The sequence below is a fragment of the Lagenorhynchus albirostris genome, chromosome 19 (genome assembly GCF_949774975.1).
Source record: "Lagenorhynchus albirostris chromosome 19, mLagAlb1.1, whole genome shotgun sequence".
Lineage (NCBI taxonomy): Eukaryota > Metazoa > Chordata > Mammalia > Artiodactyla > Delphinidae > Lagenorhynchus > Lagenorhynchus albirostris.
In genome coordinates, this window is record NC_083113.1 from 4,292,684 (window position 1) to 4,308,683 (window position 16,000).

Genomic DNA, 16,000 nt, shown 5'->3' on the forward strand with positions numbered 1-16,000 from the left:
CACACACCGCAATGAGGAGTAGCCCCCGCTCGCCACAACTAGAGAAAGCCCACGCACAGCAACAAAGACCCAATGCAGCAAAAATAAATGAATAAAATTTTAAAAAATGAAACGTATAGTATGACTCCATTTGGGTACATTTGTATCTGCCTACCTGCTTAGAAAGTTCCTGAAGGGGGCTTCCCTGTTGGAGCAGTAGTTAAGAATCTGCCTGCCAATGCAGGGGACAAGGGTTCGAGCCCTGATCCTGGAAGATCCCACATGCTGCGGAGCAACTAAGCCCATGCACCACAACTACTGAGCCTGTGCTCTAGAGCCCGTGTGCCACAACTACTGAGCCCACGTTCCACAGCTAGGGAAGCCCATGTGCCTAGAGCCTGCGCTCCGTAACAAGAGAAGCACCGCAACAAGAAGCCCGCACACCGCAACGAACAGTTGCTCCCGCTCGTCACCACTAGAGAAAGCCCGTGCACAGCAACGAAAACCCAAAGCAGCCTAAATAAATAAATTAAAATAAGTTAAAAAAAAGAAAGGATACAGCTGAAGGATATGGCTATTCCTGAAGGATACGGCTATTATAAGCTACTGGATATAGCTCAGGGTGGGATAATTTCAGGTGACTTTTTCTAATTTTTTGTATTCTCTTTATATGCTTTGCTATTTATTAGATTTATATTTTCTGACTATAAACACATCTTCAGGGAGCAGATCTGAAAAGCAGATAGATACAGAAAACAAACTGGTACACAGAGGGGGAGGGGGCTGGGAGGGTTGAACAAAACAGGTTAAATAGATTAAGAGGTACAGACTTCCAGCTATACAATAAATAAGTCAGAGGGATGTAATGCACACATAAGGAATATAGTCAATAATATTGTAACAACTTTGAATGGTGACGGATAGTAACTGGATTTACTGCGGTGATTGTTTTATAATGTATAAAAATATCGAATCACTACGTCATACACCTGAAACTAACATAATATTGTGTGTTAATTATAACTCCAAAAAAAGCAATTTTCAGCTTTCAAAAAAGGTGGGTGTGTGAGATGTCCTAGCCAAGTTTCTCTATCGCCTACCAGGTCCTACTGCATAGCCACAGACACACACACACACACACACACCCGCCTGCCCGCCCCAATACCCTCTCATTTCATGCCAGAGGTTTAAAGCAAGCATCACTAAACCAAGACCTGTCCCATAAGATGGTTTTCCTTAAAGTATAAGCCATGTTCTTTTCATTTGAAATATTTTTCAACCGTTAAGAGTTGAAAGATACAAACATTCCAGATCCCTGACTTCTCTTCTCGCATCAGAAGATCTGGAAACACTGGGACCTCATTAACATAAAAAAAATCAGCAACAGTTTACTACGGATACCCAATAATCTATTTTTGGCTAGGACTGGAGACAAACTGACATCTTTTCCCCATAAGACAAGTTGTAACTGTCTGGAAGGTAACAGGAGCTGAGGAATAGTAGTGAACCTCAATACACAATTTGTCTACAACTGGCAACTACTTTGCATATTTGTATTTCCTGGATTGACAGTCCCTGTACATATTTGAGTCTTTCTAGATGGATGGAGAACATACAAGGGATGGAAAAGATATGAGAGAAGATCCCAGCATTTAGACTTGGCTACATTTGGCTTGCGTCTTCGCTCTGCTACCTAAGCGACTTTGGACTAGGCTCATGATCTTGGTAATTCCTCTTAACGTCTCAGATACTACATTTCTTTCAGTTGGAGTAATTACATCTATCTCAGAGATGTTTGTTAATCATCTTAATGAGCCAATGAACACGATATACTTAGCAGAGTACTTAGTATGTTAATTCTCCATAACCTTTGCACACACGTCCACGGATCTCTTTGGCCAGATCTTACAGTTCTATGGCAAAGTGTCATGCTTGGAATCTACACTAGCTTGAGCACTTTCTTTGGCTGGGTCTAATCCTTTGGCTGGCTGCTTTCCTAACAGAAGGATGGAAGAAAATTGGGTAGAATCAGAAAGTCCCAAGACAGGACAAGACTCACATCTAGTCTATCACTGGTCTTCTTATGGCTTCCACATCTGAAGGCTGGCTCTTAGTTTATCAAAATCATAAGGCTTCCTAGAAACTGCCCCCAGCCTTACCCATGACTCATGGTTTCATCTGGTGTTGATCTCACAGAGATCTTTACGATGGATCTTTTGAAAGATGCTGAACATCATATTCCAGATGTGCTGTGCCTCCTAAGAGGTTGTCAAGAGGTTAACCAGATCTTCTTTGGCTGTCCTTAGATCAAAACTTGGGATCGGGGGACGAGGGGAAGATGGCAGAAGAGTAAGACGCGGAGATCACCTTCCTCCCCACAGATACACCAGAAATACATCTACACGTGGAACAACTCCTACAGAACACCTACTGAACGCTGGCGAAGACCTCAGACCCCCCAAAAGGCAAGAAACTCCCCACGTACCTGGGTAGGGCAAAAGAAAACAGAATAAACAGAGACAAAAGGATAGGGACGGGACCTGCACCAGTGGGAGGGAGCTGTGAAGGAGAAAAGGTTTCCACATGCTAGGAGCCCCTTCTCGGGCAGAGACTGCGGGTGGCAGAGGTGGGAGCTTCGGAGCCATGGAGGAGAGCACAGCAACAGGGGTGCGGGGGTCAAAGCGGAGAGATTCCCACACACAGGATCGGTGCCGACCGGCACTCACCAGCCCGAGAGGCTTGTCTGCTCCCCCGCCGTGGCGGGCGGGGCTGGGAGCTGAGGCTCGGGCTTCGGTCGGAGCGCAGGGAGAGGACTGGGGTTGCCGGCGTGAGCACAGCCTGCAGGGCGTTAGTGCACCACGGCTGGCCGGGAGGGAGTCCGGGGAAATGTCTGGACCTGCCCATGAGGCAAGAGACTTTTTCTTCCCTCTTTGTTTCCTGGTGCGTGAGGAGAGGGGATTAAGAGCGCTGCTTAAAGGAGCTCCAGAGATGGGCGCGAGCCGCGGGTATCAGCGCGGACCCCAGAGACGGGCATGAGACGCTAAGGCTGCTGCTGCCGCCACCAAGAAGCCTGTGTGCGAGCACAGGTCACTCTCCACACCCCTCTTCCGGGGAGCCTGTGCAGCCCGCCAATGCCAGGGTCCCGGGATCCAGGGACAACTTCCCCAGGAGAACGCACGGCGCGCCTCAGGCTGGTGCAACATCACATCGGCCTCTGCCGCCGCAGGCTCGGCCCGCAATCCGTACCCCTCCTTCCCCCCGGCCTGAGTGAGCCAGAGACCCCGAATCAGCGGCTCCTTTAACCCTGTCCTGTCTGAGCAAAAAACAGACGCCCTCCAGCGACCTACACGCAGAGGCGGGGCCAAATCCAAAGCTGAGCCCCTGGGAGCTGTGAGAACAAAGAAGAGAAAGGGAAATCTCTCCCAGCAGCCTCAGGAGCAGCGGATTAAAGCTCCACAATCAACTGGATGTACCTGCATCTGTGGAATACCTGAATAGACAATGAATCATGCCAAATTGAGGAGATGGACTTTGAGAGCAAGATTCATGATTTTTTGCTTTTCCTCTTTTTGTGAGTGTGTATGTGTATGCTTCTGTGTGAGATTTTGTCTGTATAGCTTTGCTTCCACCATTTGTCCTAGGGTTCTATCCGTCCGTTGTTTTTTTTAAATTTTTTTCTTAATAATTATTTAATTTAAAAACTTTATTATATTTTATCTTACTTTATTTTACTTTATCTTCTTTCTTTCTATTTTTCCTTCCTTCCCTCCTTCCTTCCTTCCTTCCTCCTTCCCTCCTTTCTTTCTTTCTTTCTACTTCTACTAATTCTTTCTCTCTACTTTTTCTCCCTTTTATTCTGAGCCATGTGGATGAAAGGCTCTTGTGCTCAGCCAGGAGTCACTGCTGTGCCTCTGAGGTGGGAGAGCCAACTTCAGGACACTGATCCACAAGAGACCTCCCAGCTGCACATAACATCAAATGGTGAAAAACTCCCAGAGATCTCCATCTCAACACCAGCACCCAGCTTCAGTCAACGACCAGCAAGCTACAGTGCTGGACACCCCATGCCAAACAACTAGCAACACAGGAACACAACCCCACCCATTAGCAGAGAGTCTGCCTAAAATCATAATAAGTCCACAGACACCCCAAAACACCAGACGTGGACCTGCCCACAAGAAAGACAAGATCCAGCCTCATCCACCAGAACACAGGCACTAGTCCCCTCCACCAGGAAGCCTACACAAGCCACTGAACCAACCTTAGCCACTGGGGACAGACATCAAAAACAACGGGAACTACGAACCTGCAGCCTGCAAAAAGGAGACCCCAAACACAGTAAGGTAAGCAAAATGAGAGGACAGAAAAACACACAGCAGATGAAGGAGCAAGATAAAAACCCACCAGACCTACAAATGAAGAGGAGATAGGCAGTCTACCTGAAAAAGAATTCAGAATAATGATAGTAAAGATGATCCAAAATCTTGGAAATAGAATAGACAAAATGCAAGAAACATTTAACAAGGACCTAGAAGAACTAAAGATGAAACAAACAATGATGAACAACACAATAAATGAAATGAAAAATACTCTAGATGGGATCAATAGCAGAATAACTGAGGCAGAAGAACGGATAAGTGACCTGGAAGATAAAATAGTGGAATAACTACTGCAGAGCAGAGTAAAGAAAAAAGAATGACAAGAACTGAGGACAGTCTCGGAGACCTCTGGGACAACATTAAACGCACCAACATTCGAATTATAGGGGTTCCAGAAGAAGAAGAGAAAAAGGGACTGAGAAAATATTTGAAGAGATTATAATTGAAAACTTCCCTAATATGAGAAAGGAAATAGTTAATCAAGTCCAGGAAGCACAGAGAGTCCCATACAGGATAAATCCAAGGAGAAATACGCCAAGACACATATTAATCAAACTGTCAAAAATTAAATACAAAGAAAACATATTAAAGGCAGCAAGGGGGACTTCCCTGGTGGCGCAGTGGTTGAGGATCTGCCTGCCAATGCAGGGGACACGGGTTCGAGCCCTGGTCTGGGAAAATCCTACATGCCGCGGAGCAACTAGGCCCGTGAGCCACAACTACTGAGCCTGCACATCTGGAGCCTGGGCTCCGCAACAAGAGAGGCCATGACAGTGAGAGGCCCGTGCACCACGATGAAGAGTGGCCCCCACTCGCTGCAACTAGAGAAAGCCCTCACACAGAAACGAAGACCCAACACAGCCAAAAATTAATTAATTAATTTTTTAAAAAGCAGCAAGGGAAAAACAACAAATAACACACAAGGGAATCCCCATAAGGTTAACAGCTGATCTTTCAGCAGAAACTCTGCCAGCCAGAAGGGACTGGCAGGACATATTTAAAGTGATGAAGGATGGGGCTTCCCTGGTGGCGCAGTGGTTGAGAGTCCGCCTGCTGATGCAGGGGACACGGGTTCGTGCCCCGGTCCGGGAGGATCCCACATGCCACGGAGCGGCTGGGCCCGTGAGCCATGGCCATTGAGCCGGCGCGTCTGGAGCCTGTGCTCCACAATGGGAGAGGCCACAACAATGAGAAGCCCACATACCACAAAAAAAAAAAAAAAAAAAAAAGGGATTACTCTACCCAGCAAGGATCTCATTCAGATTTGATGGAGAAATTTAAACGTTTAAGACAAGCAAAAGCTGAGAGAGTTCAGCACCACCAAACCAGCTTGACAACAAATGCTAAAGGAACGTCTCTAGGCAGGAAACACAAGAGAAGGAAAAGACCTACAATAACGAACCCAAAACAATTAAGAAAATGGGAATAGGAACATACATATCGATAATTACCTTAAATGTAAATGGACTAAATGCTCCCACCAAAAGACACAGATTGGTTGAATGGATACAAAAACAAGACCCATATATATGCTGTCTACAAGAGACCCACTTCAGACCTAGGGAAACATACAGATTGAAAGTAAGGGGATGGAAAAAGATATTCCATGCAAATGGAAACCAAAAGAAAGCTGGAGTAGCAATTCTCATATCAGACAAAATAGACTTTAAAATAAAAACTATTAGAAGAGACAAAGAAGGACACTACATAATGATCAAGGGATCGATTCAAGAAGAAGATATAACAATTGTAAATATTTATGCACCCAACACAGGAGCACCTCAATACATAAGGCAAATACTAACAGCCATAAAAGGGGAAATTGACAGTAACACATTCATAGTAGGAGACTTTAACACCCCACTTTCACCAATGGACAGATCATCCAAAATGAAAATAAATAAGGAAACACAAGCTTTAAATGATACATTAAACAAGATGGACTTAATTGATATTTATAGGACATTCCATCCAAAAACAACAGAATACACATTTTTCTCAAGTGCTCATGGAACATTCTCCAGGATAGATCATATCTTGGGTCACAAATCAAGCCTTGGTAAATTTAAGAAAATTGAAATTCTATCAAGTATCTTTTCCGACCACAACACTATGAGACTAGATATCAATTACAGGAAAAGATCTGTAAAAATTACAAACACATGGAGGCTAAACAATATGCTACTAAATAACGAAGTGATCACTGAAGAAATCAAAGAGGAAATCAAAAAATACCTAGAAACAAATGACAAGGGAGACACGACGACCCCAAACCTATGGGATGCGGCAAAAGCAGTTCTAAGACGGAAGTTTATAGCTATACAAGTGTACCTCAAGAAACAAGAAACATCTCAAATAAACAACCTAACTTTGCACCTAAAGCAATTAGAGAAAGAAGAACAAAAAAACCCCAAAGTTAGCAGAAGGAAAGAAATCATAAAAATCAGATCAGAAATAAATGAAAAAGAAATGAAGGAAATGATAGCAAAGATCAATAAAACTAAAAGCTGGTTCTTTGAGAAGATAAACAAAATTGATAAACCATTAGCCAGACTCATCAAGAAAAAAGCGAGAAGACTCAAATCAATAGAATTAGAAATGAAAAAGGAGAAGTAACAACTGACACTGCAGAAATACAAAAGATCATGAGAGACTATTACAAGCAACTCTATGCCAATAAAATGGACAACCCGGAAGAAATGGACAAATTCTTAGAAATGCACAACCTGCCAAGACTGAATCAGGAAGAAATAGAAAACATGAACAGACCAATCACAAGCACTGAAACTGAAACTGTGATTAAAAATCTTCCAACAAACAAAAGCCCAGAACCAGATGGCTTCACAGGCGAATTCTATCAAACATTTAGAGAAGAGCTAACACCTATCCTTCTCAAACTCTTCCAAAATATAGCAGAGGGAGGAACACTCCCAAACTCATTCTACAAGGCCATCATCACCTTGATACCAAAACCAGACAAGGATGTCACAAAGAAAGAAAACTACAGGCCAATATCACTGATGAACATAGATGCAAAAATCCTCAACAAAATACTAGCAAACAGAATCCAACAGCACATTAAAAGGATCATACACCATGATCGGGGGGGGGGGGTTTATTCCAGGAATGCAAGGATTCTTCAATATACGCAAATCAATCAATGTGATAAACCATATTAACAAATTGAAGGAGAAAAACCACATGATCATCTCAATAGATGCAGAGAAAGCTTTTGACAAAATTCAACACCGATTTATGATAAAAACCCTGCAGAAAGTAGGCAGAGGGAACTTTCCTCAACATAATAAAGGCCATATATGACAAATCCACAGCCAACATCATCCTCAATGGTGAAAAACTGAAAGCATTTCCACTAAGATCAGGAATAAGACAAGGTTGCCCACTCTCACCACTGTTATTCAACATAGTTTTGGAAGTTTTAGCCACAGCAATCAGAGAAGAAAAGAAAATAAAAGGAATCCAAATCGGAAAAGAAGAAGTAAAGCTGTCACTGTTTGCAGATGACATGATACTCTACATAGAGAATCCTAAAGATGCTACCAGAAAACTACGAGAGCTAATCAATAAATTTGGTAAAGTAGCAGGATACAAAATTAATGCACAGAAATCTCTTGCATTCCTATACACTAATGATGAAGAATCTGAAAGTGAAATTAAGAAAACACTCCCATTTACTACTGCAACAAAAAGAATAAAATATCTAGGATTAAACCTACCTAAGGAGACAAAAGACCTGTATGCAGAAAAGTATAAGACACTGATGAAAGAAATTAAAGATGATACAAATAGATGGAGAGATATATCATGTTCTTGGATTTGAAGAATCAACATTTTGAAAATGACTCTACTACCCAAAGCAATCTACAGATTCAATACAATCCCTATCAAACTACCACTGGCATTTTTCACAGAACTAGGACAAAAAATTTCACTATTTGTATGGAAACACAAAAGACCCCGAATAGCCAAAGTAATCTTGAGAACGAAAAACGGAGCTGGAGGAATCAGGCTCCCTGGCTTCAGACTATACTACAAAGCTACAGTAATCAAGACAGTATGGTACTGGCACAAAAACAGAAATATAGATCAATGGAACAGGACAGAAAGCCCAGAGATAAACCCACACACATATGGTCACCCTATCTTTGATAAAGGAAGCAGGAATATACAGTGGAGAAAGGACAGCCTCTTCAGTAAGTGGTGCTGGGAAAACTGGACAGCTACATATAAAAGTTTGAGGTTAGATCACTCCCTAACACCATACACAAAAATAAGCTCAAAATGGATTAAAGACCTAAATGTAAGGCCAGAAACTATCAAACTCTTAGAGGAAAACATAGGCAGAACACTCTATGACATAAATCACAGCAAGATCCTTTTTGACCCACCTCCTAGAGAAATGGAAATAAACAAATGGGACCTAATGAAACTTCAAAGCTTTTGCACAGCAAAGGAAACCATAAACAAAACCAAAAGACAACCCTCAGAATGGGAGAAAATATTTGCAAATGAAGCAACTGACAAAGGATTAATCTCCAAAATTTACAAGCAGCTCATGCAGCTCAATATCAAAAAAACAAACAACCCAATCCAAAAATGGGCAGAAGACCTAAACAGACATTTCTCCAAAGAAGATATACAGACTGCCAACAAACACATGAAAGAATGCTCATCATTAATCATTAGAGAAATGCAAATCAAAACTACAATGAGATATCATCTCACACCAGTCAGAATGGCCATCATCAAAAAATCTACAAACAATATATGCTGAAGAGGGTGCGTAGAAAAGGGAACCCTCTTGCACTGTTGGTACGAATGTAAATTGATACAGCCACTATGGAGAACAGTATGGAGGTTCCTTACAAATCTAAAAATAGAACTGCCATACGACCCAGCAATCCCACTGCTGGGCATATACCCTGAGAAACCATAATTCAAAAAGATTCATGTACCAAAATGTTCATTGCAGCTCTATTTACAATAGCCTGGAGATGGAAACAACCTAAGTGTCCATCATCAGATGAATGGATAAAGAAGATGTGGCACATATATACAATGGAAAATTACTCAGCCATTAAAAGAAACGAAGTTGAGTTATTTGTAGTGAGGTGGATGGACCTAGAGACTGTCATACAGAGTGAAGTAAGTCAGAAAGAGAAAAATATCGTATATTAACGCATATATGTAGAATCTAGAAAAATGGTATAGATGACCTTAATTGCCAAGCAGAAATACAGAGACAGATGTAAAAAACAAATGTATGGATATGAAGGGGGAAAGGGGTGGGGTGGGAGGAATTGGGAGATTGGGATTGACACCTATACACTATTGATACTATGTATAGAATAGACAACTGATGGGAACACACTGTATAGCACAGGGAACTCTACTTAATGCACTGTAGTGTCCGAAGTGGAGGGGATATATGTATATGTACGGCCGATTCATTTTGCTGTGCAGTAGAAGCTAACACAACGTTGTAAAGCAGCTATACCCCAATAAAAATTAATTAAAAGAAGAAAAAAGATCCCACATGCCACAACTAAAGATCCCACATGCTACAGTGAAGATTCCACATGCCGCAACTAAGACCTGGCACAGCCAAATAAATAAATAAGTAACTTTTAAAAATTTCCTGGAGTCCCTGTTAAAACTGAATTTCTTGTCACCATCTCCTGAGACTGATTCAACAGATTTGGGGGTGCTACTCAGAATCTGTGTTTAGAGCAATGACTAGCACATTGAGTAAGTGCTCCATGAACGTTAGTTTTCAGCGACATAACTGGATCCCGAATGAAGGAGCCACTGTCTTCTTCAATGCCTAACCCCACGGCGGGTCATTTCCAGACACCGAATGAGGAGGAACTTACACCAGTCTCTCTCAGACACACTCGGGGTGAGGCAGGGAAGCACAGAGCAGCCTCACGTCATCATCCTGGAGCTGATTAATTCCCAGGCACAGTCGAGTCATTCCCTGGGTACTGATGAGAAGCAAGGCCAGGTCCTGACAGTGGGCCGCCAACAGGCTGCATTTCTCCAGGCTGTGGGAGGTGAAGATGCAAGGTGAGCCACAGCTATGCCCGGTTTCCTCTCTCCTTCTCAAACTCTCAGTCCCTTGGGCCATACATCTGGGACCCAAAATCATGGAAAAGTTAAATTAGATAAGGAACATAATTTTCATGGAGGAGAATAATGTGGGTAAAGGTAAGATTTCTCATTCTCATTCCTACTGACCTTCAGGGCAGATCATTCTTGATTGTAGGGGGCCCTCCAGTACATCGTAGGATATTGATCACACCTGGTCAATGCCAGGAGCACAAGATTACCCACTAGATGCATGGAGCGTCCTCCCTTCCCAAAGCTGAAAGACAAGCGTGTGTCCAGACACTGCCTAATGTTCCCAGTGGGGACAAAACTGGCCCTCGCTGAAAACCACTGTGTTTGGAGGAGGCTGGCAGAAGCCTAAGGAGGTTGTACAAAAGAAGCTGATGGTCAAGATGCCCAAGACCAAGGTGAAGGCAAAGCTGGCTGAGATGGAGCCCTAAGGAGAACGGTGAGAAGGATGAAGATGACAAGAACCGTGTCAGCGGGAAGCGGGACCAACAGGGGGATCCCCAAGGCTCCCGAAACACAGTCCCACTGCCAACCCCCCACTGCCACTCAAACTCGCAAAGAAAGTATTTTTGAAAAAGCAGGAGGACTTACGACAGCTGCTTCAGGGAGCACTTGGACATCCCAATGGGCCCCTGCAGTCTTTTCAGCTCAACGTTAGAGAGATCATTGTCCCCCAGGCTGAGGAATTTCAGACTTGCGTTCTTGCTGAGTTCCATAAAGAGCTGATGACAAACCCTAGGGGTGAGGCCACACGATTCCAACCTATCAAAGAGGCCCCAGGATAGGCAGTTACTCCTGGGAAGAGTGGTCTTTGTTTAGAGACCCCCTTGCTCCATGAACAAGAGCTGATTTCTCCCTGTTTCTCATCCCTTCAAAGACAAGACGGCTACGCCCTTTCAAGTCAGTGCTACTCAAAGTGTGGTCCACAGTCCGGCATCACCTCAGAGTCTATTAGAAATGCTAATTATCAGGCCCCTCAATAGACCTGCTGGATCCTGGGGGTGGATTCCAGGAATCTGTGTTTTAACATGCCCCCTTGAGTAATTCTGATATACGTTAAAATTTGAGAACAACTGCTCTACACCCATGCATTTTTTTCCCTCTTTGCTAGTCTTTCTCTGTATTCTTTTCCTGCAGTGTTGACTCCTGTCCTCCCAATGAATCATCAAACCTACGCATGATCTTGGGGACAGATCTGGAAGAGCAAAGACTTACCACAGATACTTGAGGTTGCAGGCTGAGTGCCTCAAAGTTCTAAAAATCATCTTGGACACAGTAATTCCTAGGTTGTTAGAGCTCAGATCCAGGTGGGTCAGCTTGTGGTTACCATGAAGCACGATGACAAGCTCCTTCAGAATCTTCACAGGAGACACCGACTTGCACCTGAGGAAGAGAGGCAGTGAGAAAGTTTGGGGAGAGAAGCCTGCTTCCTCATCTTTCCTTTCTAACACACACGTACACAACCTCAAGGATGATGTACAAGACATAAGAGGAGGGACTGCCCTGGTGGCGCAGTGGTTAAGAATCCACCTGCCAATGCAGGGGACACGGGTTTGAGCTCTGGTCCAGGAAGATCCCACATGCCGCGGAGCAACTAAGCCTGTGCACCACAACTACTGAGCCTGCGCTCTAGAGCCTGTGCTCTGCAACAAGAGAAGTCACCGCAATGAGAAGCCCACACACCACAACAAAGAATAGCCCCTGCTCCCCACAACTAGAGAAAGCCCATGTGCAGCAACGAAGACCCAAAGTGGCCAAAAATAAATTTAATTAATTTTTTAAAACAAAAAAACATAAGAGGAGTCCAAACATTGATTTGAGTCATGGTACTAAAATGTTGAAAAGGCAGTCTCAAATATGATCACTAAGCTCAGCTGGATGTATGAAGTCAGGAATCCATCTTCTCCCCACTCCTCCCCAGATCTAATGTAAGATGTCCTGGGGCTGCCGACACTCTTCTAGGGAACTGACCACCCATCCCACACCAACCCAGAGACGACTGGTGAGAACAACTCTCTTTTTTTCTTGAACTTGTTTCTCCTTATCTTGAGAACTAAGTTATAGAATGAAAATAGAAGAAAGGAAAGAAGGAAGGAAGGAAGGAAGGAAGGAAGGAAGGAAGAAAGAAGGGAGGGGGAGGGGGAGGAGAGGGAGAGAGGGAGAGCGGGAGAGCGGGAGGGAGGGAGAGAGAGAGACAGAGAGAGAGAGACAGAGAGAGAGAGGGGGAGGGAGGGAGGGAGGGAGGGAAGGAGAGAGAGAGAGAAAGGAAAAGGACATCAAAGGCTGTTTAAGCCTGCCACCCGGGTATTTGATCCGGTTCACTCAACACACAGAAGTGTGAGGAAAAACATCATTGTCAACTCTTCTGCTCTTAAATCGTTGAATCAGTGCCTGCATCTGATTTTTAGACCTTGAGGCATGACCTTGAGAAAGGTGGAGGAAGAGTAGGATAGAGTTAGTTGTCCTAGACTCCAGAACATCGAACCAAATTCCATCTCAAATTCCACTCTAAGTACTACTTGCTGTGTCCTTTATCAGTTAATTTCTTCCCTGGCTTCTTCCTCAAGGTCGAACTCCACCTGCTAATTCTTCCCTATCTTTGGGCCAGATTTGAGAATCTGTCGTTTCTACTTGCAGCATGCTACAGGACCACTAAGTTTCAATCCCAAATTATGCTTCACATCCAATGTACAGATCTTTACTCAAATATCTTTCAGGTAGATAGGGAAGGCAGAGGGGGCCTCCCCTATCTAAAACTGCAAAGCTTCCCTCTTTCACACCCTTTCTGAGTTGCTGAACTGATTTCCTTCTGCTTTGGGAGATGTCACCATCTCATATACCATCCTGATTATTTAAGTTTGTTTCTCCAACCCAGTGTAGGCTCCATGAAGGCAAGAATGACCTGTTCTGTTTACTGTTATAACCTCAGAACAGATAACAGATGCTCAATAAATACCTATTGAATGAATAAATGCTGTACCACAAATGACTCACCTTTCCTTAAGACACAGAGCACGTCTCATGGACTCCACATACCTTTAGCTCTTCTCAAACACTCTGCCCCTACCATGCCCTAGACATTTTCTATTCCTTCGTATTTGGCTCAAAAAGCACTCCACCTTAAACGTCTTAAGGAAAAAGTAGTTTGTCTACATGTATCTCTCGTGCAAGATAGATTGCCCTTTTTTAGTTAAAAATATGAGATGAATTATTTTTTTGAGTCATTTTTAGTTTCACAACGGTACCCTAAATATTCCATCTTCTATGTTTTGTGGGTATCTCCTCTCAGAAAATCACACTGTACAACTTTCTGTAGAGGTGATGCCAGAACCCCCCATCTGAGTTGCTGCTGTGATACCTAAACTATTAAAGGTTCAGCTTCAAATACACCAAGCAGAAATAAAGGATGCCCTTTACAAGGGAATGTCATATACTAACTGAATTCTAACGCCACATTCATGACAAGAATTGAGTTGTGAATGGCTCTCAAACAATGTGCTCTAGAATGGTCAGATCCCTTCTGACCAACTTGCCACCTACTGCCGCCGCAGATGGCCCTTTTTTAAATTTCAATCTACTTTGCCTAATTAGCAGCTCCATGAATGTAAGTCCCTTTATTTTATTCTCCTGCGTACCTAGCTTACTTTCTGGCCAATAGATAACTCACGGCTGTCATCAAAAAGAAAAAAAAAAGTGGGTTATTCTCCTATTGCATTCTTCAAACCGTGAGTGTCTCACACTTACGTCAGTTTTTGGAGTTTGCACCTTGGACTTCTCAGCTTATAACAGAGTGCCTTCATAGATGAAGTATTACGCTTGCTGTTACTCAGGTCCAGCTCTCTCATGTTCCCATTGCAAAACACAGAGCAAATGTCCTCCCACTGATGTTTCCTGAAATTGGCAACCCCTGTCCTTTGTGAGGGAGAGAGAGAAGGCTGATGAGAGTAAATAAAACTCAACCAACACCCAGAATATGATCTACAGGAGGCAAGAAAAGACCTTAACAAAAGAGACTCACTGGAGTTCGGAATATGAAAATGTGTAACCAAAAAAGCCTAGTTTGCACACCACCAGGTGTTTTATTCCCACAATCCTGAACAATTCTTTTTGGAGGAAAGCAACCACGTAAGTGAGGCAGACCACAGGTATAATCCCTAAGCGTTCAGACTTAAAGTTAAATAGACTTAAGACAGATGCAGAGCTCTGCCTCTTAGTATTTAATCTCTGCGCTCCACCTTTCTATCTCCAAAATGTGCCTAGTAAAATTAACTCTCGGGCTTCCCTGGTGGCGCAGTGGTTGAGAGTCTGCCTGCCGATGCAGGGGACGCGGGTTCGTGCCCCGGTCCGAGAAGATCCTGCATGCCGCGGAGCGGCTGGGCCCGTGAGCCATGGCCGCTGAGCCTGCACGTCCTGAGCCTGTGCCCCGCAATGGGAGAGGCCACAGCAGTGAGAGGCCCGCGTACCGCAAAAAAAAAAAAAAAAAAAAAAAAAATTAACTCTCATAGGATTTTGTGATGATTAAAGAAGATTCATGCAAATATTTAGATCTTAGAATTATTAGAATTCTAATTATTTAGAATTTCGCTTATGCAGTAGGCTCTCAATGTTAACAATAAAAGAGCAATACAGTCAGAAATTAATTTTTTTTATCTCAGATGAGATGAGGGAAGTAAAACGAAGAATATATTCTGAAAGCACCTGGAGGATAAAGTTCTACTCCATAGTCCAGAATTGTAACTGGTTAGAGTAGTTGTTTCCAACCTTAAGTGTACTTGTATGTGTGTGCGTGGGTGTTGTGTATACACGCCTGTACTTTCATGTGTTTAACACCCCAGTTAATACTGATATACAGAGTTTAAAACCACTGAGGAGAAAAAGCAGTAAGAAGCTGTGCTGTAGAAAAGTAGGACATAACCCAACATCAGAAGATCTGTTAGGAACTTTAGGGAAGGTCTTAAACTTCCTTAAGTCTTAGGGTGGTCACGCATAAAGTGAGGACTGATGTCTGGGCATTAATTCTCATAATAAGTGGGATGATCCTTAGAAAATCACTTATAGTAAAGGGCACTCACATGACCCAACAGTGAATGCTACCTAAATCAAGTCCCCTACTTAACTTTTACGGATTCCAAATAGGACAAATGATAGTCTATATGTATTGGACGTTAATTACCCCAGACCTCCAAACCAAGCATCTTACTAATATTCCAATGTGGGTGAACACAAAGAAATTCATCTATTCAAAATCTTAACTTGTTCAATCCAAATTGGACTGGTGCTTCTTATAGATTTGAGGGTTAAACAGGAAAGGATCTGAGACATGAACAGCAGCTCCTGTCTCAAGATAAGAATTTAGAAAACATTCCCGGGACCTGAAATAAGTAACAGAACAGTCAGGTTTCCTTACCTTCCAGCTCAGAAGCCAGAAGTGTCAGTGGTGGGATAAGGTCGTAGGAGAAGAACCAAAAGTGGCTCAAGTATTTTTAAGTTTCTTCTTCCAGGAG

General features: G+C 43.2%; 1 protein-coding gene across 1 annotated transcript in view; it reads right to left on the bottom strand.

Annotated features, from left to right (window-relative positions):
* The window catches only part of NLRP13 (NLR family pyrin domain containing 13), a 74,210-nt gene that overhangs the window by 40,607 nt on the left and 17,603 nt on the right, over nucleotides 1-16,000 (bottom strand). The window contains 3 exon segments of the mRNA XM_060131981.1: nucleotides 10,253-10,423; nucleotides 11,712-11,879; nucleotides 14,241-14,408. Coding sequence (XP_059987964.1) covers nucleotides 10,253-10,423; nucleotides 11,712-11,879; nucleotides 14,241-14,408 — 507 coding nt within the window.